The sequence below is a fragment of the Brassica rapa genome, chromosome A08 (assembly GCF_000309985.2).
Source record: "Brassica rapa cultivar Chiifu-401-42 chromosome A08, CAAS_Brap_v3.01, whole genome shotgun sequence".
Classification (NCBI taxonomy): Eukaryota; Viridiplantae; Streptophyta; class Magnoliopsida; order Brassicales; family Brassicaceae; genus Brassica; species Brassica rapa.
This window is the reverse complement of record NC_024802.2, coordinates 16,278,174-16,304,483: the sequence shown is the minus strand read 5'-3', so window position 1 is coordinate 16,304,483 and position 26,310 is coordinate 16,278,174. Positions and strand designations below refer to the sequence as shown.

General features: G+C 32.4%; 5 protein-coding genes across 16 annotated transcripts in view; 1 reads left to right on the top strand and 4 right to left on the bottom strand.

The window, feature by feature from the left end:
* The window catches only part of LOC103835100 (probable disease resistance protein RPP1), a 531,820-nt gene that overhangs the window by 420,641 nt on the left and 84,869 nt on the right, over positions 1-26,310 (bottom strand). The window lies entirely within an intron of this gene.
* LOC103835035 lies at positions 2,608-5,672 on the bottom strand. The gene is made up of 5 exons (XM_009111127.3): positions 5,231-5,672; positions 3,633-4,451; positions 3,450-3,535; positions 3,234-3,374; positions 2,608-3,152 (listed from the first exon to the last, which is right to left on the bottom strand). Exons 1-5 carry the CDS (start codon positions 5,552-5,554, stop codon positions 2,993-2,995), a joined length of 1,530 nt encoding a protein of 509 aa, XP_009109375.1. The 5' UTR covers positions 5,555-5,672; the 3' UTR covers positions 2,608-2,992.
* LOC103835034 (probable esterase KAI2) lies at positions 6,540-8,249 on the top strand. The gene is made up of 2 exons (XM_009111126.3): positions 6,540-6,995; positions 7,535-8,249. The coding sequence occupies exons 1-2, from the start codon at positions 6,625-6,627 to the stop codon at positions 7,977-7,979; spliced, it is 816 nt and encodes a 271-aa protein (XP_009109374.1). The 5' UTR covers positions 6,540-6,624; the 3' UTR covers positions 7,980-8,249.
* Positions 9,033-11,611, bottom strand: LOC103835033. Of its 2 annotated transcripts, none has more exons than XM_009111124.3 (6): positions 11,353-11,611; positions 10,777-11,177; positions 10,287-10,591; positions 10,146-10,199; positions 9,577-10,073; positions 9,033-9,499 (listed from the first exon to the last, which is right to left on the bottom strand). In XM_009111124.3, exons 2-6 carry the CDS (start codon positions 11,160-11,162, stop codon positions 9,305-9,307), a joined length of 1,437 nt encoding a protein of 478 aa, XP_009109372.2. In that variant the 5' UTR covers positions 11,163-11,177; positions 11,353-11,611; the 3' UTR covers positions 9,033-9,304. The 2 variants fall into 2 exon arrangements, with proteins under 2 accessions (XP_009109372.2, XP_009109373.2); XM_009111125.3 differs by having other exon boundaries at positions 11,376-11,529.
* On the bottom strand, positions 14,092-25,051 carry LOC103835032 (cytochrome P450 81F4). 11 transcript variants are annotated; one of them, XM_033277130.1, is made up of 6 exons: positions 20,689-25,051; positions 16,571-20,314; positions 16,139-16,289; positions 15,770-16,046; positions 15,039-15,387; positions 14,092-14,834 (listed from the first exon to the last, which is right to left on the bottom strand). In XM_033277130.1, the coding sequence occupies exons 1-2, from the start codon at positions 21,559-21,561 to the stop codon at positions 19,682-19,684; spliced, it is 1,506 nt and encodes a 501-aa protein (XP_033133021.1). In that variant the 5' UTR covers positions 21,562-25,051; the 3' UTR covers positions 14,092-14,834; positions 15,039-15,387; positions 15,770-16,046; positions 16,139-16,289; positions 16,571-19,681. The 11 variants fall into 11 exon arrangements, with proteins under 11 accessions (XP_033133021.1, XP_033133019.1, XP_033133020.1 ...); XM_033277128.1 differs by having other exon boundaries at positions 16,119-16,251; XM_033277129.1 differs by having other exon boundaries at positions 16,139-16,251.

Below are 26,310 nucleotides of genomic sequence, written 5' to 3'. Positions count from 1 at the left end.
TTACTTTTGGTCAATTATAAAAATTTCTCAACAATTGTATACAACTATTTATTTGTTAGTCAATTTTTTTTACAAACTTTCTTATTTCCATTTGAATAATTAAAAAGATTTATTTTATTAAAATACATAAATTAATATGTTTATATGATAGTTTATTGGGCAATTCTCTCAAATAGATTTTTTAAAGTTTTTGTCATAAAAATAGACATCAAAACCTAAAATGACCAAAATCGCATTTTTCATTTTGAAAATTTTAATTTTTTTTTTAAATTAGAAATCCTAGCCCCAAAACTCCACTACTCAACTCTAAACCCTAAAATCTAAACCTTAATGTCTATGTTAATTAACCCTAGGGCTATAAGTGTATATTTACTTATTTTGATAAAACATTTAAGTCTATTTTGATTATTTTTTATTTTTAAGGTCTATATTTGTAACAAAAACGTTTTTAGGTCTATCCTAGAGAATTTATCTAGTTTATTTGTTTATTATACACACACACACACACACACTATATATATATATATGTTTATGTATATTTCAACAATTTTAATTTAACATGTTTAAATTTTATCTAATCTTTTTTACTTACTAAATTAGTAATAATTGTTATTATTTTTACATTTATAATTTTTATTTATTTTAATTAATACATACTACAATTATACAGTAAAACAACTACTAATAATTTATACTATTAGTTATAATTCTTTTGAAAATAGATGTTGTAACTTTAAAAAAAACTTATTATTTATTTATTTTAAAATAATTAATGTTTATTTGTTTAACAAATATTGTATTATTTACTTTTAGTTATTTTATTAATTTTACTATAATTTATACATCAAAAATGACTAATCTTCAGTTTTAGTAAATTCATAATTTTTATTTTTGCTACAAACTTACCACATTAAAACTTACACATAGGTGTATTGTTTCTAGCACATAACTTTTTGATTGATTTTCCGGTTTAAAAGATACTACAATTTTTTGGGTTTGAATGTTAATATTTGAGTTTTGATATATATAACCAATTTTAATTTACTTTAACATCTCATATAAAGTTTTGTGTTCCATATTTTAATATGTATTCAAAGAATAAAATTAATTATTAGTTTTTAAAATAGTATTGATTGGTATTTTTGTGTAAAAACATTATATTGATTCATTTTAGAATTTTTTATTTATAAAAAATATATTAAATAAAAATTCAAATGTGTAGACACTTTTATGTTCCAGTGTGCAATTTTGTTTGTAGCTAACATATATTTTATTTTTAATTTCAATATATATACTCATATTCCTTACCAACATATATTTTTTTAATCTAATCCGTACTTTTAAATGTGAAATAATTGTTTCTGAGGTATATTCTAAATTTTTTTTATATTTTCAAAATATTAGTTTAATATTGATGTTAAGTATTAATATGTTTATAGTATGTTATTTGGACAGTGCGTACATAACTATATAAATCTAATAATATTTTATAGTATATTATGTGGGTAGTGCTTAGATAGTTATATAAATCTAATATTGTATAGATTTCAATGGATATCCCCTATATATTAATAGAAAAACATTTAAAAAGTTATAACATATAGTTTATACTAATTAAAAAAATGTTCTGATGAGTTGTCACGTAATTAGAATGTCTATTTTACTTATGTGGCGGTTTGGAAATCAATTAAAAATTTTGTGAGTCCAAAATTAAATTGTTAGAGAATGTTATATTATATAATATGTCCATTATGGACCATTCATTTATCAAATTGAAATTATTATATATTCTTTCCTTAAAAAAATCTACGGAATTACCTAATATAAATAAGATATATAAGGGAATTAATAATTTTAAATAACAAAGATTTTCTAACAATCTATATATTTTCTACTATATCATTTTTGTTTAATTATTTATTATTAAAATAAATTACACAATTACATTAATCATATAATAAAAATTTAGATTTTTTTATATATGATGTATTTTGAATTTTTAAAACGAGTATAAATTATTAAAACTGTTAAAGTATCACATAAATTTTTGTGATCAAAGTTTAAATTGTTTTCTATAATAAGATACAATGATTATAAAATCATATGAATAAATAATTTTATTTTAATAAGTGTTTATGTTCATATATATATAACTAAATAGTAGGTCTGAGATTCTTTGACCTAAAAGTTAGGTTCTTATGCGATAAATGATTTTTTGACATAAAATATTTTAAAAAAAACAAAATCAGCTCATCAGTAAAGAAATTATGTAATTAACAAAAAAAATTAAAAAAATTGTTCAAGGGCCAAAAATATTAATTCGATCAAAAATATAAATTTTATTTTTTCATATATTTTTAAAATAATTTTCATATAAATTCTCCTTATCCTAGTTATTAAGTATAATGTGTTTAATTAACTATATAAATCACCCTATATATACGGTGTGAAACGAAGGTGAACAAATGGCAATTTCCCATGTAATATAGATGTCACCAATTGGAGCAAGCTTATTTCATGTTACTAATTAACATTAATCTTGATTATCTAGCAAGTAAGCCTATTTCATGTTACTAACAAAGCTAAACTTAGGTTGACAAAAAAAAGAAAAAAAAAAGAAACTTAAGAATCTACTAGCTTTACCAGATTTAAAGTTTTGTACAAGACTAATGAGTCATTTTGGAAACATAACACACTATCAAATCCAAGTTCTTCTTAGTACAAATGATTCTCCGGTTTAAAAGCATGTACTCCACTTGTTGCTTCTTGTTCCACCCAATCTAGCCATGATCAGGAAAACACTGCAACATTGGTGTAAACTGAAAAGACGGCTCAGTTGTTCTTTTGGCAGGAGAGAGACCTCCCACAATGTTATCTTCCGGTTAAGTTAGGCTTAGGATTGCGCCATGTAGTAGTCCCCAACCAGCCTTTGGAGCAGCTTTAGTTCGCCATGGGCTTTTGTATTCAGGTGAATCAAATCATTTTTGGATCTTCACTCGGACCTTCTCATAACCATTTTCTTACACCAATCCAACGTTTTAGATAACCTTGCCCCGATGATCTCCACTATAGACCGTTTCCTTCTCCTTTCATCTTCAAGATCAAGAGTCCGATAGGCTAGTGTAAGCAGGTAGATACCAGGGTGCAGTCTCCTGAAGAAGGCAAAACTCAATGAATAAGTCAGAGACTACTTTTACCATACAAACACTTGAACTGTATATTATTGGCCTTACCCATCTAGTGTAGTGCCCACTTCAAGTCCATCCCAGAATCTTTGCGCCAGGACTGTTCTGCCCTTTTTATCTTTTCCATAAGTTTCAACATACCAACCTCCAACATCATGCAACCCACAACGAGGCTCAAACAACCAAAACCTGTTTCCACATTCACACAATTTCATGTCAATAGCAAGAACACTAGATCATTACATAAAAAGCTATTTGACATACTTGCTTGGTGGTAGTTTTGCTCTACTGCACCTACACTCGCAAATAGAAACCTTCTCCCCAATCTTGTACCAGTGCAAATGTCTCACCTGCAGAATGTTAATAACAGATTCAAAGACACATACATGGCTAATCACAACAATGCCCTCAAAAAGTAATATGCACTAGATGATATGAGTGACAAACCAGAAATGTTCTATGTTTCATTATCACATGAGTCTTGACACCATTCCCATCATAGACATAGCATGAGCCTTCATCTGGACTTGTCCCAAGACCACTTATAGTTCCAACAAGAAGCTTGCCTCCTCCACTTTCATTCCCCGGAGAAGATTCATTGCCATGACTAGATCCTTCGTCTGAATTGAGGAAAACGTGTATCTGATCATGATCCCCTTCATTTTGTTTTGGAGGAACTCTAATAGCTGTAGCAACAACTCTTCCCGATACATGCAGCTGAATATCTTTATACGCATCCGAAACATCGTTTTGCTTTCTGGAGGATTGTATATGAGATATCATGTCATGGTTCCCTGAATCCATAAACGACCATGACGAAGCCAGTTTCTTGGAGCAGGCAGAAGACAGCTCAAGGAAGCTATCCACCAAGCAGACCATACCGAAAAGATCCCGTCCTGACACCAAGTGCAAGATCTCTCTCGTGTCGTACACAGACCTTTCCTCAGCTTCGAAACAATCAGGAAGAAGCTCCACAGACTCTACGTCAGGTCCAAAGTACGCAGCTCGAATAGCTGAGTAGAAATCTTCTTCAAGTTCATCTAAGTACCCTGTACCACCGCTTGCAACTCTCTTCTCCATTACTATGTCATGTATTGCTTCTCTGTACCACTTTAGCCACTCAACCACTTCCATCTCCTCGCTCAATGTCAACCCCGCTTTATACCTGTAAATCATGTATCCTTGTGTAGATTTTTTCGTTATTACCATTCTCCTGGAGAGGAGATACCTATCGTAGTGTGCTCTCCTTTCAGAATCTGAAAGAATCTGCATTGTCACCACGAATCATATTTTATTCATTAGACCCTTCACAAAAGCAAAGATCTTTGTATAATCATATCATTCATTAGATTATTAGACCCTTCACTAAAGCTATAACTATCACAAAAGCTTGAACTTTTACAATCATACTCACTTTTACCTCCGTTTCACTCTTTTTCACAAAGAGTGGCACTTTAAAACTTTTCTTTCAAATTAAGAAAATGATTGAGATGCATTTATATTCTTGTTAATTACACCTAATTAATCAAATAATATGTGAAATAAATAAAATTATTTATAAAATCAATGTATTTTGTAATTAATATTAAGCTAAAAGTAAGATAAATTGCACTGAAATTCTAAAATCACACTCTTAGTTACAAGAAAGAAGTGTCACTCTTTGTTAACACAGAGAAAATATCATTCATTAGACTCTTAACTCAAGCTATAGTTATCGCAAAAGCCTGAACCTTTACAAACATATCATTCACTAGATACTTCACTAAAGCTATAAGCCTATAACTATCACAAACGCATGAACCTTTACAATCATATCATTCATCAGACCCTTCACCAAAGCTTTAACAATCACAAAAGCATGAACCTTTACAATCATATTACTCATCAGACACATCACTCAAGCTAAGTATCTCTAAAGCCTGAACCTTTGCAAACATATCATTCAGCAGACACTTCACTCAAGCTAACTATCTCTAAAGCATGAACCTTTACAAAGATGCCATTCATTAGACACTTCACTGTCATTCACTGAAGCTTCCATGTACCTCATAAGCAGCGAGAATCTGAACGAAACGAAGCGAAGTAGATGAATCCTTCTTCGCACCGATCAGGTCTGGATGAGTCTCCTTGGCGAGTCTTCGAAACGACGCCTTGATCTCTGCGATCGAGCTGGATTCGGAGACGCTCAAGATATCGTAGGCGTTCTCCACCGGGAACTCGGCCCGATTCGACTCAGCCTCGCCGCTGAGAAGCCGAGTTCTTCCTTGACTCGGGTTCAAGAGAAATCGCGACGGTTCGCGGCCGCAATTCAAGTGAACCGGGATCGATGCGCCAAAACGCCGTCGTATCAGACCGGCGAGAATCGACATCTCGTTCTCATTTGGACAGGACACACTACTCAGGTCGGAACGATAATTGACACGCTGGGGACACGTGGGATGTAGCTTTCCCGCCACGTCATCGTGTTCTCACGCTTGCTCGGTCAACGGTAAAAACGGCCACGTCTTTAATGGGATGAGCAAAATTAAATTAAATGGGCCTTACATTAATAATGGGCCTGGTCCCTCACGGATATCGACACTTAAATGATAAGGCAGTGGATGTGATACGTGGCCGCATTCTCACCGTTACCTTCCCAGCTTACAAGAACCATGCTTTTTTTTTGGTTCTTAATTAACCTAATTATTATTTAGTAATATAAATAATCCAATTTTTTTTATCGTTTTAAATGGTCATTTTACTATAAGAATATAAGAAATACTGCATCCATCTGTTTCCTTAATTGTTATAGTTACTCCGTATGAGTTTATTTTATTTTGAAATAGTATTGTTTCAACATAACACAAATTTACATGGGAACATTGCTTTTTCTTTTCACATTCGTGTCCACACGTATCTAAAACCGTCATTTTGGATTATTCGGGACTGATATTTATCACGTATTGAAAAAAAAAAGATCAATGTCTTTATGAAATTGAGTTGATACTTGTACTTCTTTTTAACCAATTGATTTGGTACTTCGCAAACATATAAAACAAATATCTTCTTTTTTGGTCAAAACTCAAAAGCAAAGATCTTTGTATCTAATAAGTATATGTTGTTTGACAAAAAAAAGTTAAGTATATGTTAAGTTAGCTGAGCAGAAAATTAAAAAAAAATGTGGTTTCTATAGGTTACATTTATTGCAGCATCAATACATGCCAAGTTAAGATTTGACTATACAACAAATGTTGTTGAAGAATTATACGTTTTTTACTAGCTTTAAAAAAAATTAAATTACCGAAATTAAATTTTTACATGTAAACTTTTTGGCCGTTACAACTAGCTTGTATTATCTTTTTCTTCTTAAATTAGAAAATAAGATAGCCACCACTTACCAGAGAGAGGCATCTTTAATAGAAGGAAACAAGAGAAGTTCTCTGTATCTAGAGAGAGAAAGATGGGTGTAGTCGAGGAAGCTCACAACGTGAAGGTGATTGGCACAGGAACTCAAGCAACGATCGTATTAGGTCACGGGTTCGGCACGGACCAGTCAGTATGGAAACACCTGGTCCCACATCTGCTCGAAGATTACCGCATCGTTCTCTACGACAACATGGGAGCCGGTACGACTAACCCAGACTACTTTGACTTCGATCGTTACTCAACTCTCCAAGGTTACTCCTTTGATTTGATCGCAATCTTGGAAGATCTTCACATTGAGTCTTGTATCTTTGTTGGTCACTCTGTTTCTGCCATGGTTGGTCTCTTGGCTTCTCTTAACCGACCTGATCTCTTCTCCAAAATCGTCATGATCTCTGCTTCCCCAAGGTATAATTATTACAGATTCTTCATCTCTGTTTCGAGTTATTTTGCTTCTTATGTCTCAGTTTCCGACCAAAGTACATATATTTTCCTTCTCTTGTCTAAATTATCATATTTCTAAAAAATAAAGTATTCAATTCGAAGATTTACCCTTAAAATTAAAAATTGAAGTTTTGTAATTTGTATGAACATATATGTTCCTTCTCTTGTCTGAATTATCATATTTCTAAAATAAAGTATTTAATTTAAATATTTGTCCTCAAAATTGTTTTTTTATAGTGTAAATTGTATGAACATAGGCGTTCCTTCTCTTGTCTGAATTATCATATTTCTAAATAAATTATTTTATTTAAAGATTTATCGTCAAAATTAAAAATTGAATTTTGTAAATTGTATGAACATATCTGTTCCTTCTCTTGTCTTAATTATCATATATTTATATGTACATTCTGAATCATCATATTTCTCAAAATTAAGATTATTTTTTAACTTAAAAAAATTAAAATTTTACATTTAAAAAAAAAAGATTTTTTACATGTTTTTAGGTACGTGAACGATGTTGATTACCAAGGTGGATTCGAGCAAGACGACTTAAACCAACTCTTCGAAGCAATGGGAAGCAACTACAAAGCGTGGTGTTTAGGTTTCGCACCACTCGCGGTCGGCGGCGACATGGACTCAGTCGCGGTTCAAGAATTCAGCAGAACACTCTTCAACATGCGTCCAGACATAGCTCTATCTGTGGCTCAGACCATTTTCCAAAGCGACATGAGACAGATCTTACCTTTTGTAGCTGTCCCTTGTCACATCCTCCAAAGCGTCAAGGACTTAGCCGTACCAGTCGCAGTCTCTGAGTATCTTCACACCAATCTTGGATGTGAATCTGTTGTTGAGGTTATACCTTCAGATGGTCATCTCCCTCAGCTTAGCTCGCCGGACTCTGTTATTCCTGTGCTCCTCCGTCACATTCGTAATGACATCGCTGTCTGATTGGTGGGGAAGTGATTTTAAATTAATTAATGGAAAATTAATATCTGATGTGATATGTCTGTCTATTGAGAATATATTGTCTCGGTGTCGTTTAGTTCTTGGATTATATTTGCTCGTTGTTGTTGTTCTTATCTTTGTTTAACGAAAAGTCTTTTGTCTTTTGTGTCCAGCTTTGCTCGACCTCACTATCGCTGTTCTCATATAATGTCCATGTAATACTGATCTTCGTAATCGACGGTCCACTAGTGAATTATTTCAAGTGTAGTGCTATTCCATGTGTATGAACAGTAACTAGATTTGGTAGGAGTTTGATCAGGTGTAAAATTAGTAATTTTAAATTACTAGAGACGATGAGAACATGATTACTAGGGATTAGCATTGAGTTCCTATTTTTGTATTTGTTAACCTTTAGAAAGTCTTGTATATACCTAAACGAAGGTCTTGTACATACTTTTTTGTTCTAAAGACTAACTTGTATTCATGGGTCTTTCTAGGAAACGATTTTGCAATTCTTTAACATAAGAGCATCATAATGGACCGTACTTTTAAGTTTCTCATCAATAATTTTTTATATAAAAAATAGAAAATGAGAGAGAGAGAGTCAGAGATATTTCTTAAACTCTTGACAATTCTGTTGAAATTCTTCTTCCACATGATTTTATGTCATTATTCAATTTTTATTTATGTTCCAATTCAAGAACAAAATGATATTATATTGATTTAATTATGGTTAGATACTCTTGTGAGGATAATACCACTAATGTTCTAAGGTCATTGGGATGAAAAACTTTCACATGATTCTAGTTGGAAAACGCTGAACAGTAATGCCCTAACAATTTACGACTTTATTATACCAAACTATTATAATAGCTTTCCTTTTGTTAACTAGAAAATATTAAAGATGGTATATTTGGTGTAGGGGTATCACCAACCTAGATGATGTATAAATAATGAGTTCACTCTACAAACATTCCACCAAACAAGCTATCAACAAGACGATCCCATATTGCTATTTTACACATCTTTGTAGACATTGAGTCAACACCTACAATATTTGAAACAATGATAGAAAAACATTAAGATGCTTGCAGAATGTATATACATACACTCACGGAAATTTTTAAAGGTAGAAGCAAAGCTTCAAAGTTGATTTAGTTATAGTCATACATACATAACCAACATCATTAGTTTAAATAGTTTTGGTGATGAACTTTTAACACAGATGAATCAACACACACAGCAATTGTACATATATATCTGTACTTTAAAAGCTTAAGGTTGCCTGAAGTGAAGACACACTTCTAACTTGTTTCTTGAAGCTTTGTTTAGGATCTTCTTCTTAACCCAGAAGAGCCTCCTCCTGCCCTTCTTTTCCCTCCCTTTCTCTTCCTGTTGGGAAGCTTAAGCCTAGAAGACACAGTAACATTAGGCTTTGGCTTCTCTCTTGAAACTCTACGTTTCTTTGGGTTAGGCCCTTCCTTTACCTCTATGTCAAGATTTCGCGGTGTTCTTTTCCTGACCTGCATTGAATTTAAATAAGACACATGAGACCAAAACATATAGTAGTTCTTTTTAAAAGTTCCAGTTAGAAACTTACAGGTCTTGATGGACCTTCTTCCTCAACAGAAGCTTGTTCTGTCTTCTCCACTTTCTTGTCTGGAACAACAGCTTTCCCTTCTCTTTTCCTCGAAGCAATCATTTCAGACAATAAAATATCTGTGTTCCCGTCGTCATCATCAGCTACCTTGTCGTGATGAGATGAAACCGAAGCAGACTTAGCTGGTTCTTCTTCTGCTTCAGAAACGACCGGGTTCTCATCTTCGTTTTTGATAACCGGTTCAGGATTTTGCTGCTCCGAGGCGGTGACTACATCAGCAGCTGATCCAAGCATAACCACTGTGTCATCCAAAGAGAACCTACTTGGATTCTCATTCATCACTTTGTCTACTCGGTTCTTCAAGTTCCGCACTTCTAGCTTTGCTGCTTCGATCTTGAGAAGTATCTGTTCCAGGAATGCATCGCCTTCTCTAAACTCGAGAGGAGGCGTCTCTTCAGAGAACACTGCATCCTCCTTAGAGCTCTTACTCTTCTTATCTGATGACATGACCAAATGATTAAAGATCAAAGCATTTCTATTTGATAAAGATGAGGTTTAGAACACCAGACCTAGCTTGCGGGAGTTATCATAGAGAGCAGTATCAGCATAAGACTTCCGGTATGCTATAAAGAGAACAGAAACAGTATTAAAAGGAGGTTATTAGAGTAGTTATGGAAGATGAAACAAGTAACCAAAAGCTTGTACCATACCATGATAAGAGAAGAGGTTATGGTTTGATGGAGCATCAGGCGCTTCTTCAACTCGCTTCCTCTTGTGCCTCTTCTTGAGTTGGGTTTTCTGAGTATGACATGGAAGAGGAGGCAATGCCTTTACTCCAACTTCTTCTGATTTGAGATTTTCTAACTCCAGTTGCTTGGCTTGGCAAGTTTCTTTGACTTCTTTGTCGTATATCTGTGCTTGGTTCTGAAGTTGTCTGATTTTAAGTTCGACCCATTTGCATCGCCACATTATAGGCTGTATGAACTTCCTCCAGTGATCAGTCAGCTTCTTCTTTCTGCCACAAAAAAGGAATAAAATAAACAATCACAAGCAAACCTTATCTTGAGTTCCTTAAAAGAAGATAACATCAGAGACGCAGCTCATCAATCTCAAGCACACATAAATGGAAATGAAGGTGTTCAATTAAACGTAATCAAAGCTACCATATCCATGATGATCTACTAAAGAGGAGAAGCTTACCTCGCATAGAATGGCATAGAAGTATCAGTACACATCATGGAATCAGCTTCTTGATCATTAAACCCTGTCTTATCATCACTCTCATGATCAGAAACCGTTCCACTAAACGAGCTTGAGTACTCATCAGTCCCATTCCCATCATCAAACTCCGAGACACCAACCCTGTTGTTATCATTTACACCCGACCATTCCACAACATCAACCTCTTCCTCCTCCCCCTCCTTGATCTCACCACCACGAGGATGATCTTCACTCTGATCCTCTACATTATCGAAACTATGATCCTCGAAGTTACTAGTGCACCGCATAGACTTCTCTTCAACATCTTTCGGCAACGCCTCCATCTCCTCCTTGACTGAAACACCATTCGATTCCTTCATCTCCATACCCAAAACAAAACCCTAAAAAATCCGAAATCACCAATTTCACAAATTTTCAATCGGAACGGACAATTGACATCGTGGGTACGATTAATTACACAAATTGAGACGAAACCCTAACGAAAGCTCGAGGCTTTATCGTCGACGAGACATAAATTTCGAATCCAAAACCCTTAAAAAGTAGAAGGAGAATTACCGATCGGAGTAGCTCGATGTTACCGGCTGGTGTGAAAGGAGAAGCAGTGAGGAAGAATTCAATTCCGGCGGTGGGAAACGCGACGGAGAAGCGACGGAGATCCCATAGACGGTGGTTGAAATGTTTACTTGTGAGGGGGAGAGAGACTTCTTTGCTTTTTAATCTTACAAAAATCACGAGTGGGGTCCACTTCACTCCAACGTCATTGGCTTTATCTTCGGATATATCTTTCTCTCTTTGGACAATTAATGTTTCTTTGTATTACAAATATATTTTTTTTTGCTAAAATTTGTATTACAAATATAGAATTTACATTATACAATTTTGTTATCTTTTTATACAAGATATTTTCCTAATTTGTGTCCGAATATTATCTTTCTGTTTAAGTTGAAACTGCATCTTTTAGAAAGAAATCTTGTTAATTGCATTCACATTAAAAAATCTCCTTTAAACAAAAAGGATATGGGTGTGGGAGTATGACGACATCCCAAAATCTGGATTGACTTATTTTCCGATTAATTAACCTAATCCTGGTTTACAAAGAAATGAATGTTTTTTTTTATCAAAAAAATAAAGAAATGAATATTTTATACTCTTATTTTTGGGAGTCAAATTCAGTTCGATCAAAAGTAGTTTGATGGAAGAGTTATACTCATAAACAAATAGGAAAAGAGTTGATTAGCAAATATAAGAAAGAAAAAGATTTAGACCGAAAAAAAGAAAGAAAAAGATGAAATAAATTATGAGAAGAATAGTTTAGCCTAGTTCGGATTAAAGAAAGTCCATAAGAGAAAGAGATGAATGATGAAAAAGACTAAATAGATAATTCGACAACCGACTAGCCCTCCTATGAAAATTCACGTCTGATTGAATAATTCGTTGTAGAACTTTATTATGTAGTTTGTATAATTGTTTAATAAATCATTTTTTTAGTAATTAAAACCTTGACCTCATATAATGTATAATGTGTAAGAAATTTTATAGTTTGATCTTAACTATTAGGCTACAATATTTCCACATATGAAGTTGTTTAGTCTCAATATTTTTATCCAAGGAAAAAGTTTCAACCATATTTACAATAAAAACTGTCGCCAACAAGTATGTTACTAACACAACAACCACGTTTACCCTTTTTTCTTTGGGTAAAAAGTAAAAACCATTTATTGATTAATTAACTTCTTCAATCTAGTTATCTATGTATCTTATTTCACATTATTGTTGGGCTTGTTCTTCCAGCTCGATAGGCCTAAAGCCTACTCCATTAGTCCAATCGCCCTAGGATTTGAAACTCTGGTCTAATTCCACCATGTACATGCCGCTTGAACTCCCTCTTCCGTCTCCACCAAACACCACCCAAACTCTCCATTCATACGTTATTAATTTTTTTTGGAGAATACATCATTTTATATATTAGAAACTTATAAATTTATTCGACAAACCGAACTTCTTATTGTACGGGCCAACACGTTCTGAATTTATTGGCTAATCTTCGTTGCATGCAGGATGCAGCATGCATTAGAAAGTAGAAAAACCGGTCGTGACCATATTCATAATGGGGCCGAAGACTATACAAGGCGCTTAACGGCACTAACGCATGGCTACCTCCAAACCTCGTTCAGCTCATTCTCGTCGACGTTGATTTAAATCGTATTTCTCAAAGTATGTCTACTATGAATTTTTTTCAATAAAAAGTACCACAAAACTGAGGTTTAGGGAAGGTTTTGAGAACCTAACAAATTTGTTGTACTTTTAGAACTTCAGGACTCTTATGGTATAACAAAAAAAACACATACACATCATGGGGCCAAATTTGATATCAGTCGAATAACAATTAACAGGGTTAATAACGAAATTTCTTTAAAAAACACAATTGCATAATATTCCTAATTTCCTACTATCACTTAACCCCATTATTGCTCCATCAAGCCTATATAATTTAAATATTTTTTGGGACCATCTTTTAATCGTTTTTGTTTTGTAGTATTAACCTAACCACACGTAAATCATGTGTTCCTAAAAACGAAGCTTCACGGAATTCGAGAAACTCAGTCGAGTGTACTTTTTCTTGTCATAAAAATTAACGTGCTATAACATCAAAATGAATTTTTCGTCAACAAATTAATGGGATTTAGCACCAAATTAGCGGGACTATTTTTTGAAAAGGTATATGAATACTGGATTTTATGTGTGTATAATGAGAGATTGAGATGGAAAATTTGAATAATTTGTTTGAAAATACTATATAGGGAACGTTCTAGGTCCCGGCATGTAGCTATCGGACTTCAGTCTTCACACGCTTGATGCGATTGAGCTGTTGTTAATTCTTTTATGTATAACTAGGGCCGGCCCGCCCTACGGGCGGGATCTGATTTACGTGTGATATATAAAACTATAATATTATATATAAAATATATCTTTTATATTTATTTTGTTTTGAAAGTTTTGGTTATATATTATGCATAAATCATTAATTTTGTTATTGCTTTTTTTTTAGTTCTGGTGCACTAAATTATTTTTTAATATGATTGTGTAGATTGTTTTTTTTTTGAACTGAGATTGTGTAGATTGTTTTAGTGGAGCTATGTTTTATTTTTTATTTTTGGACTGTAAAACTTTTAGTATATTTCATTGATGTTTTTTGTTAAATTGTTTTATATTATGATTCAGTAAGTGAAATTATATATATATATATATATATATATATATATATACATATCACTATTAGATTTATGTTCAAGATTTGTTTTGGAAATTCATGACAAAATTTTTAAAATCTATTTTTTTTATATTGTTCTTATGTTGCATATTTTATTTTATATTTGTTTTGTGTGTGTTTTATTAAATTTGATCGTCGTCTTGAATCAATAGGTTAATTTCAATTAATTTGCATTTAGTGATTAAAAGAGGAAAGTATATTAGATTCAATGTTTTTAATTTTCATTGATATATGGGAAAAATATTGTGACCGGGTTTTATATTTTCAAACACATATATGAAAAAGTGACGAAAGGTTGAGCAGAAGGCCCTCTTAGCTAAACCATAAAGGCAAAGCACAATTCTCACATAGAATTGCTTGCATTTGGTGACAACTGTATTCACAAAAGGCTCTCTGCATATGAAGCAAACAAAGGGGAATATGTATCTTTGTCTTCGTTGATGTTGTTTTCAGTACTCAGTTACTTACATTATCCTAATTTTCAACTCCTCCATAGTTTTATTTCCATTTCTAACTTTCTCTGCCTTTTTCCACACTTTCTTTATCTTCATCCTGGTTTGTATCATTCCACACGGTCACGTGAGACTTACATCCACCCCCACCTCCGTATCCACATAATCTGTCTGTTTCTCTTTTTCTTCAAATAAATCTGCAGACGCCCTGTAGCTTGGCCAGTTCATCACATGGCTGTACTCTGTGGCTATCGCTGGCATATCTACAGCTATTGACCCTCAGATCCCATGTTCCTCTGCTCTCTCGGAATCTTCTACATTTAGACATAGAGTTGTATGTATAAAGAGAATGTTTGAACATGTATGAAAAAAAGGAAAATACAATTGAGCTTTGTTTGTAATGAGGATTATTCCCCTTGCCAGGGCTTTTGCTTACACAAAAAAGTGTGATCAAATAATTTTCGTATGAAAACTATAGATAACACCAGTACGTATGAGTTTATAATATATATGCTTACTTTGTGGCCACTGAGCAACAATGTTCCATGTCAAAGAATTATGGATTTGTGCAATCGGCAACGAAGATATGAGTTGGGAAGAGGATGTGGATGACAGACATAACCTCAAATGTCTCTGGTGCGACTGCCTCGATCACCGAGCCAACTCAAAGGAGCGAGTTGAACAAACCCCTCCTTAACTCTCCTGCCGTGTGTCACTGTCGCAGAGCATCAGCTTCTCCTCCGCTAAGTTCACATGAACTGGAATTAGAACCAGAACGCCACGGGTACCATGGTTGTAAGGAAACTACAGACACACCATCCCTCAATTTTCAAATATATCTTAGAATGTAATCTTATAAACTGATACCTGAAAAATTACGTCAAAAGTATTTTAAATATAATGGAACTGACTAAAATATTATAAATACACACAATAAGTCATAATAGACTTAATCAAAGCAAAGAATCATGGTGATCTAGATTCCTAACGTCCACAAAAAATATAAAGAATACCAAAAACAAAAACAATCAATTAAAGAATTTTAACTGAGCTGGCAACATAGGAAAAATTAATTAACTGAATCATTATTTCTAAAGACTAAATTAGATAGACAGTTACAGATGTATCCAAACTCGATTTTCTAATAAAGCTAAGCGAGTAATTACATAGTTCATGCTTATGGAGCTCCTTTAGCAACAGATTCATAGCTAAAAGTGCATAGAAAAAGAGAGAGTATATGATCACTTACGTTAGTTATTTCTTCAGTCATCAGATATTTATGGTAGAATAGGCAAATCTCGTTCTGTTTCGGTGACGCTTAGTTTACTTACTCAGACCTCATCCGAATGATTTGCATCGTCTTCTTCTTCCCTTGATGAGCCACTACTTCTTGTAGGCTCATCAACCGAAGACGTTTCAGTTTTGGTGCCACTTACGGTATCGTTGCAAGACCAGATGAATCACATTACCGATTTTGTGTTTGTGTTGTTGGTTGGTGAGCGAGTGATTCATTGCTTTCACGGTGGCTGAAACACATGTACAAAGAAAAAAAATAAATAATCTGAATGTTAAAAAGAGAAGTGTGAGAGAGATAAAACCTTTAAACATGGAGAAAGACCTGAAGAAAAAGCCTGGAACTGCCGTGCACGATCATTGCAGCTTCCCAAAAAAGGCTGAGGCAGACCTTCATTGTTCTCAATTACTCTATCCTCATCTTTATTCTTCAATTGTCTACAACACATGAATATACCTTCTCAATTTCGTTTTGCCTAAAACACATTCGTAACGTAGCTGAGAAACAAAATTATATAAGCTCCTCTCCATATACAGATAAAGCTTTTAGATTTCACATTAAGTAAATTAATAAACCAACAAACTTTAATCTTCTAATAAGAACGTAACTTTGAATCAACTTCAGTCAAATAATCAAACCATTAACCAAGGATCTAAACCCAGAAACCATCGAAAGAGGAGTTAGCCATTTCTATGGAAATAATCTTTATGACATCCACAACTTTGAGAGGATGATGATCAAGGGAAGAGGACTTACCATTTTATAGGTGTAGAGACACCGCCTTGCAAATGGATAAGCTTCATTCAATGTCAGATCGTGCTTGACGTGGGTTGATATAATTAAGAAGTATGATTAAGGCGATGAATCAATAACATAACGTTTTGGTTTTGATTTGAACAGAAGACAAAACATCAAGATTGAAGATTCACACAGCGATTCTTCACGTCGATCGAACACCTAGAAACTCCATTGTTGGTATCAAAGAACGAAGAAGAACATTTCTGGTGTCAGAGATCAAAGAAGGACATAAACCCTAAATTTTGGTGCCGACTTTGTTGAAGACTCGTCTCTCTTTTTTGGGCTCACAGAAAAACATATCAGTCCAATCATGTTAGATAAGCCCAACAAACTGCAGTTTAAATGAAACGATGAGTTTTCAGTTTTCTGTGACACGTGGCAGTCTGAGGTATGTCGACTTTCTGACCTGGATCCTATGTGGCATCATAGGAGAGAAGCAGACAATTTTATATATATATAGATAAGTTAAAAGAGCATCTCCAACAAAAAGTTGTAGTAGAAGTTCTTAGAATTAAAAGAAAAGATAAAATCATAAATACATGAAAAAGTCTAAAATTCTAAAAACTAAAATTTTAAGAACCTGTGATATATTAAAAACACAGATGTCAATCTGTTAATTTTTAAACATATTCAAAAAATAAACATATAATCATATAATTAAAATAATGATAATTTTTTTCTTTTAGAACCCCTTACAATTTTTTTCGATAATGAGGCTCTAACAAGGTGTATTAAATTGTTAAAAGGAGAGAAAAAATTTGGTGTAATAAAAGGAGAGAAAAAATTTGGTGTAATAAAAGGAGAGAAAATTGATAAACAAGTTTGCGATTTTTATTTTATCAGATCTAAAGTTGGGACCGGGAAACAACAAAACATTTTAACAAGGAAACAATAGCACTCACATGCACATTTACGTCGATACATTCCTGATAGTCTAATAGATCGAATACTATATTTTTTATCAAGGAAACAATGGCACTCACTGACTCTTATGCACATGTAGATCAGTCCATGCACAAGTTGACAACGAAAATTGCGATTTTGTAAATAATAACACCGTCATGTTAATAAATTTAGAGTGAATTAGGTAAGTGGAAAAAATCTGAAGAGAAATTGGGTAAGTATCAATTGGTAGATGAATTATTTCATGTTTGATTAGGAAAATATTACTCGTCAGACAAAAGGTAAAAGTCAAAACTCATCTACAAAAAATAATTATTCTGCTTATGTTTTTTAATTGACATGAGGTACTCTATAGCTATGGAAGAGTCCAACTAATCCATAAAGAAAAATGCAATCTATAATTTTTTTTTGGATATTTAAATGAGTCAAAAAAAAGAATTAATATTTATGTGGATGTATACTAGTAATGTGACTTAGCTAAACGAGATAGGTGAATCAGACCTAAAATGTTGTTGATGTCATAAATCCGTCTCTTTACCACTAACCCACAATGTGCCTATATCCAATTATTTTGGCTTTTTTGGGTTGTTTTCTTAATTACCATACAAGGTTTTTTTTTTTCTTTTGAAAAAGGGCTGAGTTCATACAATGTCGAGTTATATATCGTACTTTTGAACGAATTTATATCTGATTCTTCTTGTCCAACGGATTCGATAAAATTCTAAAAATACTCAAAATCCTTATCCACACCTGACCAGAACATGTGTGCACCAGTACTTAAATTTTAAATATAAACCATAGATTTCGAATCTATTATATGATTTTTTTATAACAAGATATTGCAAGGTAATTAAAATAGTAATTTGCCAGGCGCCGCAGTAGTCATTATTAATCATTCATCACTTAGGAAAAGAGCCAAAACCATGCAAAACTATATTACAGATAACTTTATACTATATCTTTTCGAATACTTTTTGGATTAGTTAGCAAAAAAAAAGAATAATACATTGGATTATATCGCTTAGTACCAAACCGACATATAAGCTATAATTTGTAAGATCAAAAACTTTGGAGCTTGGTAAGTTGCTGCAGTGGTGGATTTTTGGTTCGTTTATATGTGTTACACATGGAATGTAATGTGTGATACATGCTTCGGAGAATAAAAAGAAAACGTCAAGATGCGAGTTAAACACAAAATTTTTTGGGGTTTCATAACTGAGTGAATTGGTAGACTTGATCAACAAGTGTTGAGTCAAGCACGTTGAGTGTGTTAGAAATCGATCGGTGTCGAGTTGTATAATTTGGATCAAACAAATCTGTAATAAATTGTGTAAATGATTTCTAATAAAAGACTAACGAGTTTTTAGAATTACTTTGTACCTTGAGTTTTCGCTGTATCTCAATTTTACATAATTTGCAGATCACACGTTGAATTAATAGAATGTAGTTCTTTTATTTAATCTTTTGTCAAAAATATATCTATATATATATATAACTTGAAAATAAATAACATATCTTCTTAACATACATACATATATACTAAGAAAAAAGTTCACTCTTTTACCGGTTTATGTTGAATCTTTGTTTCTTGTATGGTCACATTCATTTTTAGGTGGTGTTATTCAATTATGTATTTTAATAGAGTTTAAATCTTAACACAATCCATTGTTATTCAAATGATGATTCTAAATTCTATTTTAAAATCTAGTGTTATTCAATGAATGATTTAAATCTAACTTTTAAAATCTAGTGTTATTCAACTTTCAAGGATTTATAGTTTTTTGTATTTTAAATTGATTTCAAATCATCTCTTATGAATTCTTATGAACAAATGAATGAATTCAAAATCTGAGGTCTACTGCAGAGATTTTAGAATCTATCAACTTAAAACTTTAAAATTTGATAGATTATAAAACATTAATAACTGATTTCAAACCAGTGATTGAATAACACCCCCTTAGTTTGTTCGAAATAAGCTCAAAAACCAATCTAAAAACATGGTAATATATGTGTGTGAAATGAGACAGGATAAAAGGAAAAAATGCTAGGGTTTTCAATTTATTCGCATTACACATATAGTTTTCGTTACAGAGAAGCAACGAAGTGTGTAACTACACAATTTATTCGCATAATAGTTTTTTTCAATAGAAACACACTGAAGCAGAACTAAACTTTTGACTCGGTAAGAAGCTTATTCATAACGGGTCGAAGCTGACACATGGCTCGTAACGGCACCACCTTACGCATTGCCATCTCTGGACCCTCGGTCATATCAATCTTTTTCCCATTGACTCTTCCCCAATCAAAGCATTGAATCAAAGATCCTAACGCCAACGTGACAATCTTGTTCGCTAATCCTGCGCCTGGACACATTCTCCGTCCACTTCCAAAGGTTACCAGCATACGGACATCGTCCTTTTCTCCTTCTCCTCCACCGTTAAACCTATCTGGATTAAACCTCTCTGGTTCAGTCCACAGTTCTGGATCCCTGTGTATACTCCACGCGTTCACCATGACCATCGTCTCACGAGGCACATCGTAGCCTCCGATCTTGATGTCCTCTACTGTTAATCTTGGCACAAGAAGCGGCGCTGCTGGATATAGCCTGAGTGTCTCCGACACAACGTTTTGGAGGTAAGGCAGGTTTGGAATGTCTGTTTCCTCGATCAAGCGGTCTTGTCCGATTTTCTCGTCAATCTCTAGTTTCAACTTTTCCAACAACTCTGGATGATTCAACAAACTCGCCATCGCCCACTCTATTGTCACTGCCGATGTTTCTGATGCGGCAAACATGATACCCTGTTTTGCAGACAATTATTAGCTCTTTTGTTGTATATTAATGTCGTAATATATATACTAGTGCTCATGAAAAAAAATAAAAAAAAATATATATACATAATAAAATAAATAAATCGTAATAATTAGTCAGTATATTAATATATTATTTAGTTCAGTGGCTATTTTTTTAACAAAAAAAAAAGCCAATCCCATTTTTAGTTTCATTTATTTATAAATTCCTCGTTTTCTAATATATATAAAAAATATTTTTTTTTGTTAAAAGTAATAATATGATGCGTCGTTATATGTGTGCATATATATATATATATATATATGTGTGTGTGTGTGTGTGTTAATGTTGTCGTTGTGACAAAATGACTGTGTTTGGTTGTTACCAGCATTAGGCCTTTGATGATGACTTCACTGTAATACTCTGGGTCTTGTTGTTGCAATGAGAGCAAGTGATTAACCATTGTGTTACCGTCTTTATTTCCTCTACACTCATCAAGCAGACGCTGCAAGATCGCATCCATGGCTTCTCCTACAGCTTTCACTTTCTTCTCAAAACTCCTTCCAAATATTTTCAAGAATGGCAAGTATTCACCAGGGTGCCTCGCGCCACTAGTACTAGTAATATAAGCAATGAGTTTCTTGAACGTATCTGCTTCTGCTTTGTCACTAGCATCTTCTCCGTAATAGATCTTCCCCGTAACCATCCTAACGATGTTGTTGAACGTTAGATCGTAAAACAAGGACTCGAGCTCGACCTCTTTGCTGATGAGTGCGTCACGTGAGAGTCTCATGAGCATGCGGTGGATTTCCTCTTTGCGGATGTGGAGAAAGTTTGCGAGACGTTTTGAGGAGACGATTTCGAGGGAGCATATTTTGCGGAGGTTACGCCAGTGGTCACCGTAAGGTGTGGTCGCAATGGTTGTGTAGTTGTAAGCGATGTATTTGGAAGTTAGGAAACGAGGGCGGTTTGATACAACCACGTCGTTATGACCCGTGAAACATTCTCTTGCGAGTGCGGAGGAAGAGATGACAACCGCACGGCGGGTACCTAGTCGGAGGTAGAATATTGGGCCGTGTGTTTTGGCGAGTCCATGGAAGAGACGGTGGACGGGAGGTTTAATGAGGCGGTGGTGGCCGATAATGGGGAGAGAGTGAGGCGGAGAGGGAGGGAGGTTGAAACGCTGTGTTCTATAGCTGAAGATGAATTTGTAAGCAATGACAAGAAGAGCTAAAGGGAGAATCACATAGTAAAACATCTTTGCCACGTTATTTTTTTCTGGTGATGTCGCCTTTCTAATGATATGGTAATCTATAAATAAGAGGAATGAGTATTGGGGTTGAAGGAGGATCTATATATAAGAGGAATGAGTTTTGGGGTTGAAGGAGGATCTGCAAGCAAAGAGAAAAGGTGAGCATATGACATATCAACGGCTGCACATGCATGAATTTCTCAATAAATAATAAAATATTAACAATTATTTATATAGTTATATTTTACTTTTCTGATTTTTAAACTATTAAAAAGCCGACATGTTTCATAGAGTTTGTCATGTTTTTGTTGAGGATATTTCCAAGAATTGATTTTCATCAATCGTGTCTCTTTCTTTTTTTTTTGACGAAATCATGTTCTTGTTTTTCTAATTTTACATTTAACTAGAGAGTAAGAGCACTTTCAATTGGGATTCTAGCCAATTTTTTTTAAAAAATACATATATATATATATATATATATATTTGGGATTCTAGCCATTTTTTTTTTAAAATACATACACAAATATATATAAATATATTTTAAAAACGTTTTGGCTAGAATCCAATGGAAATACTCTAATACTCTTTGAAATACCTTGGTACTTCAACCAAATTCTTTTCACTATTATAATAAAACAAATAAAAAGTGAAAGAAAAGAGGGTGATATGTTTTTAAAAGTTCGAAAGAGTGCTTATTTGCTACGATTTATTAAATTTAATTTTAGTTTTACTTATATTAGTGTTGTATTATGAAAACTTTTTTTAAAAAATTGTTTAAAAACTTATACTCAATAGATATCTGCATCAATATAACCTCTAAATTAAAATTTTAGATTATATAATTAAAAGTATCAAAAGTAAAAAGATAAAAAGAAGATAGTATCTTATTTAAAAGACTCAAATAATGGTTAATATTTTTTGTAAACTTGTATTTTTCATAATCCTATATATTTAAATTTATTCACAAGAAAATCAATAGAGTTTATAATAAATGCTCTCAAATGACTTCGCATTTTTGGCAAAGATATGCGATTTAATTCCAGCGCGACAAAATGGCATTCACCTAATTCTAAATGGTTAGTGGTTGAATAATTCGTCCCAGGATTAGAAGACGGGTGAACAAGTTGTCAAAATGTATTTTAATAAAATTATTTTTATCTAAATTATGTTTAATAAGATATAATTTATTATTTTAATACAAACTATACAAAATTCCAATTTAAATACACTCCCTAGATTAGTTATAATTATCGTTTTAGTCATATTACGTTTTTAAGGTTGGCAAACTTTGTTATTACTGATTTACCAAAAAATACTTTTATGGTTTCTTCTATATATTTCAACATCATGAGAATTTTAGTTAAAATTGTATTGTTTTAAAAAGTTATTTTGATTTTGTTTCCTTGAACATCGAATTTTTATTTATTTTTTAATTTTCTGGTGTACTTCTCAGTCAAACAAGTGCTGCCTAAAGTAAATATATAATCCTAACAACCTGATAACATTAAATAAAAAGTCTATACAATTCATCGATTAAAGCCAATAATTATATTACACGTTTATATAATGCGTCGTTTGTATGATTAAGAATAATAATACTTTTCAGACTAAACTGTCTTAAACACCAAAACAAACAGAGCTTCATCTCCACATCCTCAGCCCAACCTCAGCCCAAGCTAACTTAAGTTTGAATAAGGACATATTTTAAAGTGCAATTATTATACTTCTGCATCAGTAGAGTATTCAACTAGTGCATGATAATGGAGTGTGTCTGCATGTGTAGTCTTTTATATATTCTTTGAAATATATTGGATTAATAAATTCTACCACAATTCATATGTAAACCATGTAAAAGGAGTTAACGATGACTAGCCTGCAGATGTTTAAGAAATATTAATATTTTCATTACTGTGGAATCAAGTAATCCCACAAAATTACATACGTATTTCTAATATATGGTATGTATTATGGCAATATATATTAAAATATTTAATTTAATTATTTGAGTTTTTAAATTATATTTAGATTTTCGGTCACACATATTGGAATACTGGAAAATATGTAACAAATTAGAATGTAATTGGTAACATCGTATTAAAAAAAACAAAAATATCACGTCCTGATTCATGTAGTGATTACAAAATTAGGAAACATCCAAAAAAAAACTAATAGGCAATCATCAATGGGATAGTAAAATCCACAGGCCGAGTGAACATGGGTAAAGACCCAATAATGGAAGCGGCCAAGACGTTACAGTATCTTAGACCATCCGCAACACTGTTACTTTTGGTTCGATAACCGAGGTAAGTTTTTAAAATTATTTTATTATTATTATTTTTTTTCGCTAAAAAAAAGGAAGAGCCAATCGCGGGATTCCACGTGACGGTAGGACCCTTACACAATAACAAATCTGAACCTTAACTAAAGATTAATTTGACACAAACTCTTAAATTTAGTGGGCCTCACATATTATTATAATATTTTTTTGCTAAGGATATTTTGCTAAGAATTTCCATTGGACTTGCTCTTAGGCTAAGAATAAAAAGTAGAAAAAAAGCATTTCTCCCATCAGGTGGATAAACCACCTATTTATTTGCCATTCATCAATTGTTGTTTGATAAAATATGATCTACCTTTTTAATAATAAAAAATTAAAGAACCACTAGTGGTTTAACTTTACAAAGAGAAAAATAAGTTCTACTATGAACAATATAAAGACATCACCTAAGGAGTGTTCTAGCATAGGTTAAAGCAGTTATTTGTTTTTAAATTGATATTAATAGGTTTAGCATTATAAAGCAGCTCGATTCGCTTGGTCCGCTAGATCCGTAACGCTTAGTCCGCTTTCTCCAAATAAGTACAAGGCAAAAAATAGTTTTTTCCTAACTAGGTTATATGTAGACTAAAGTACATAATATATGTACATATAGTCACCTAGTTAGGAGAAAAATACATAAACTAAAGCGGATGTACATATAGCCACCTAGTTAGGTGGAAAAAATAGAAAAAATAGTTTTTTTTTTCTCCTAAAGGTTGATTGTTTGTGGTTTTTGTTTTAGTTTTTAGTTTTAGATTTTATAAAAATTATGTGAGTTGCCAATCAAGATTTTTAATAAATAGATTTCTTAAAATTTAGGGAAACTAGTTTTTGAAAAGTTTAACCAATTAATGAAGAAAAACCAAAAATCAACTTTTGTGAGTTTTTATGAAGAAAAACGAATTTTTTTTTGGAGAAACTACTACATTTTAATTAATTAATAATTAATAAATAATATTTTCATAAAAACAATATTAGCATACAATTTTTGGTACATTAGATATCATTTGAACGATAATGTGAAATATTTAAATTTGTGTTTCAGATCTGTAAATATTTTTTTTATAAATAATATTATTTAATTTTAAAACTTAGTTATTAGTTTTTATAAATAAAATAATTGAATTATTTTAATAATTATTAATCACATTAAAAATGACGAAAATTATAAAAAACATAATACGTTTTATTAATACAATATATTGTATTAATCCAGAAATATAAAAATTTCCATTCAACTTTAAGAAAATATAAATAATTTATATAAGAAAATTTATAATTAGTTTCAAAATTTTATGTATTTTTATTTTTGTTTAATTTATAATATTTATATAAGGAAAACTATTGCTATTCAAGTTTTAAAAATTAAAAATAATTTATAAGAAAAATGTCTAAGTAGTTTCAAAATTTAATATTTTTTTGTGTAATTTATATATATTTTATGATTTATATTTTACTATAATATATTTTATAAAATATAATGATTAAAATATGTTATTTTATTTTATATTAAAATTATAATACAGTATTTTGATAAATTTTAATTGTAAAATCTAAATATTTATTGCTATTTTGTTGTATTATTTTAAAGTAATGTATTAATTAATTAAAAAAAAAAAAAATACAGCAAAACCAAAAACCAAAATCTAAATCTAAAAACCAAAAACCAAAAACTGAAAACCAAAAACCAAAATCTAAAAACCAAAAACTAAAACTAAAAACTATTGAAACAATCATCATCTTAAAATACATTATATAACAAAACTTGGCTCTATGTAGACTAAATTTCTAACCATTTCATTAGGATCATCTGACCCCACTATCTGGCACTTAGCTATGTCGAGTCTCAAGATTTTAATGTTAAAAAACAAGGTCTCATGATTTTAAAATATTCTCGACAATCTTTAAATTGTGCTACTACCTACCTAACAAAACGTTAATCACGTGTTCCCAAAACCGAAGCTTAGCCAGAGGCGGATCACAAGCACATAAGGTAGCAAGGCACTTGCCCCACGGAGATTGTAAATTTATTTTCTTTGCTGACCCGAGATATTTAGTGGACCAAAACCCAAGTAAGTAATCTCTGGGAACTTGTCCATCGGCATTAAATAGATCTGGTTACTCACAAGTGGAGTTAAATACTCCTGTCGCCTGGCCACACGAATAAGTAATCTGAGTCGTATGAAATTTCGAACCCAAGTCCCTTATAAACTTTCTAAGCGCTTTCGCCACCCGATCACACCTAGGTGCTTAAACTTATAATTTTTGTAGTAGTTAAGGCATGAAAAATTTGCGAAATAAGAGAGTCGTGATGAGAGATGTGATCAGTTGCGGATCCACGAGGTGGTAACTACCACCACTAAAATCTAAAGCTAAAATTGAAGTACATGAGGATTATTACTGATTATATATTAGTTGGTTAAGTCTCTCTCTTTGCC

What these genes read in the sequence shown, in the direction of transcription:
- LOC103835035 (XM_009111127.3), bottom strand. Translation starts at nt 5,554, where the DNA reads ATGTCGATTCTCGCCGGTCTGATACGACGGCGTTTTGGCGCATCGATC. An exon ending in AGATTCTCGCTGCTTATGAG is followed by an intron (nt 4,452 to 5,230) that starts GTACATGGAAGC and finishes GTGACAATGCAG; the next exon opens with ATTCTTTCAGATTCTGAAAG. An exon ending in GTGGGCACTACACTAGATGG is followed by an intron (nt 3,153 to 3,233) that starts GTAAGGCCAATA and finishes TGCCTTCTTCAG; the next exon opens with GAGACTGCACCCTGGTATCT.
- LOC103835034 (XM_009111126.3), top strand. Translation starts at nt 6,625, where the DNA reads ATGGGTGTAGTCGAGGAAGCTCACAACGTGAAGGTGATTGGCACAGGA. An exon ending in ATGATCTCTGCTTCCCCAAG is followed by an intron (nt 6,996 to 7,534) that starts GTATAATTATTA and finishes ACATGTTTTTAG; the next exon opens with GTACGTGAACGATGTTGATT.
- LOC103835033 (XM_009111124.3), bottom strand. Translation starts at nt 11,162, where the DNA reads ATGGAGATGAAGGAATCGAATGGTGTTTCAGTCAAGGAGGAGATGGAG. An exon ending in TCTATGCCATTCTATGCGAG is followed by an intron (nt 10,592 to 10,776) that starts GTAAGCTTCTCC and finishes TTTTTGTGGCAG; the next exon opens with AAAGAAGAAGCTGACTGATC. An exon ending in AAGAAGGTCCATCAAGACCT is followed by an intron (nt 9,500 to 9,576) that starts GTAAGTTTCTAA and finishes AATTCAATGCAG; the next exon opens with GTCAGGAAAAGAACACCGCG.
- LOC103835032 (XM_033277120.1), bottom strand. Translation starts at nt 21,561, where the DNA reads ATGTTTTACTATGTGATTCTCCCTTTAGCTCTTCTTGTCATTGCTTAC. An exon ending in TCATCAAAGGCCTAATGCTG is followed by an intron (nt 20,315 to 20,688) that starts GTAACAACCAAA and finishes TCTGCAAAACAG; the next exon opens with GGTATCATGTTTGCCGCATC.